The sequence below is a fragment of the Pundamilia nyererei genome, unplaced genomic scaffold (assembly GCF_000239375.1).
Source record: "Pundamilia nyererei isolate P.nyererei 1_Seehausen unplaced genomic scaffold, PunNye1.0 scaffold00601, whole genome shotgun sequence".
NCBI lineage: Eukaryota > Metazoa > Chordata > Actinopteri > Cichliformes > Cichlidae > Pundamilia > Pundamilia nyererei.
Window position 1 is genome coordinate 114,254 of NW_005188002.1, and position 1,908 is coordinate 116,161.

The 1,908-nt window shown below is 42.5% G+C and overlaps 1 protein-coding gene across 1 annotated transcript in view; it reads right to left on the bottom strand.

The window, feature by feature from the left end:
- Positions 1–680: 680 nt before the first annotated feature.
- The window catches only part of LOC102193081 (dynein heavy chain 5, axonemal-like), a 3,128-nt gene continuing 1,900 nt past the window's right edge, over positions 681–1,908 (bottom strand). Inside the window, exons 3-6 of the mRNA XM_005754600.1 lie at positions 1,505–1,686; positions 1,251–1,370; positions 1,068–1,173; positions 681–809 (exon numbers count right to left, since the gene is read on the bottom strand). Of these exons, the coding sequence (XP_005754657.1) occupies positions 681–809; positions 1,068–1,173; positions 1,251–1,370; positions 1,505–1,680 (531 nt within the window). The 5' untranslated portion in view covers positions 1,681–1,686. The remainder of the gene's footprint in view (positions 810–1,067; positions 1,174–1,250; positions 1,371–1,504; positions 1,687–1,908) is intronic.

Below are 1,908 nucleotides of genomic sequence, written 5' to 3' on the forward strand. Positions count from 1 at the left end.
ACTAGAAAGTATAAATAATATAATAAACTCAAAACCCCTGGGTCAACGACCCAGGCATCCTAACAGACACAAGTTAAGCCGCCCTCTTCCTCTGAGCACCAGCTTTTCTATTATTACAAAGAAAAAGAAACCATTAAAACACCAAACCACAAACACACTGTAGAGCCTTTTTTGTTTTCTTAACACACTTTTACAGAAACTGAAAGCACAAAGCTGCTCCAAAAGCACAGGATTAAGAAAAGAAGAAGATTTCTGTCAGGAAGCACATCTGGAATAATATTCAGGCCCAATCTGACACACAGACCATAATAATAAAAGTGGAGAATGATCAGAATCATTTCAGAATTTTCAAAGAAATCAAGATTCAGTTTTGGCAGCAGAGCACAGGGATGCACATGATGAGACTGAAAATCAAGTCTTCTGTATCTTTGTAAGTCCCGTGACTGTCTGGCAGTCGGTGACCTTCACCTCTGATGAAAAACTGAAATTAGATCTTTTCTCAGCTGATTTTAAAAAATAAATGTGAGTAATGATCCAATCAATCATTGTTATTGTTGGCCAATACTGTGAAGACCAAACTAGGATTCACGTAAACACTGAGATTCAAAGTATAATTCAATGATTATTGTCATAAATGACAGATATAGTATTTTTCTATTTTGTATCGTATGTTATTCTGTTTATCTTATTCTATTGTTTCCCCTTGAAGTCACCTCCAGTTTGCGCTGATCTAGGACGTCACAGGTCTTGGATTCAGTTGTGGAGACGATGGTCTGGTAGCGAACACAGATCTTCTCCACGCCCTCCACCTGAGCTCAGTTTGAATCCGTCTCATTTCTGTCACACTGAAATGGAAGAACTGGAAAATAGACTTTTGACACGATTAATAAATAATAAAAGGAGGAAATACATTTATACAAAATCATTACAAATGTCCATTCATCACTGTAGCTTTGCATCGACTTTAATTCGACCATTTTTATATTATAAATGTCTTATTATAATTATTATTGTGCATTGATGAATATCTGATGGAGTCACTTGTTTCTAATCTGACAATCATCCACCTTCATGCTCTGCAGAGCAGCCAGGCTCTCCAGCGTGGACGCCATGTCGGCCATCTTCTCCAGATGGCGGCAGAAAGAGTCAAACTTCCCGAAGATGTAGTTCTCACTGAAAACACACACACGTGTGTAAAGGTTAGCGTGACGCTGCTGACACGCTCTGACTCAGAGTCAGTTACTGATCACCTGAAGTCAAACTGTCTGTTCTCAGGGTTTTCTCTCAGTTTGTCTCTGACGCTGTGGAAGCTTCGCTGATACGCCGCATTCAGATTACAGCAGTCGGAGATTCTCTGCAGCAGCACCGGCCTGACACACACACATACAGGCACACACACACGCACACACACATTGCTGAGTCCATTTGCTAGTCTGAGTCTAATCTCTATGACGATCTGAACAGAAGTTTAAGTCTAATGTAAGTTTCAGGTGTGCTGCAGTACCTGCTGTGCTCCCAGACACGCCTCACGCCCTGCAGCAGGTAGCTCCTGAGGGTGCTGATCATCTGGTTGGTGACCTTGAGCAGCAGTGAGCTCATCCTCTCTGAGGTGTTGTAGTACTGGGACACCACGTGGATCATCTTGATGCCGTTCATCAGACTGGGAATGTGCTCCAGCATCCTGGTCTGTGGAGCCGGGAGAAAAGGAAGACGGAGGATGAGAGACGGTTTGTCCGGTGACTGATACGAGCTTCAGTGTGAGAAACAAAGCTGCTGACACAGCAGGAACAGACAGCAGCCTCATTACTGACATGTAGAGATCAAATAAATGCACATTCAGGCTGAGCTGGAGAATCCTGTATCCACCATATCTGATCCAGTAACAAGAAAACGGTTTGTCATCAGAAC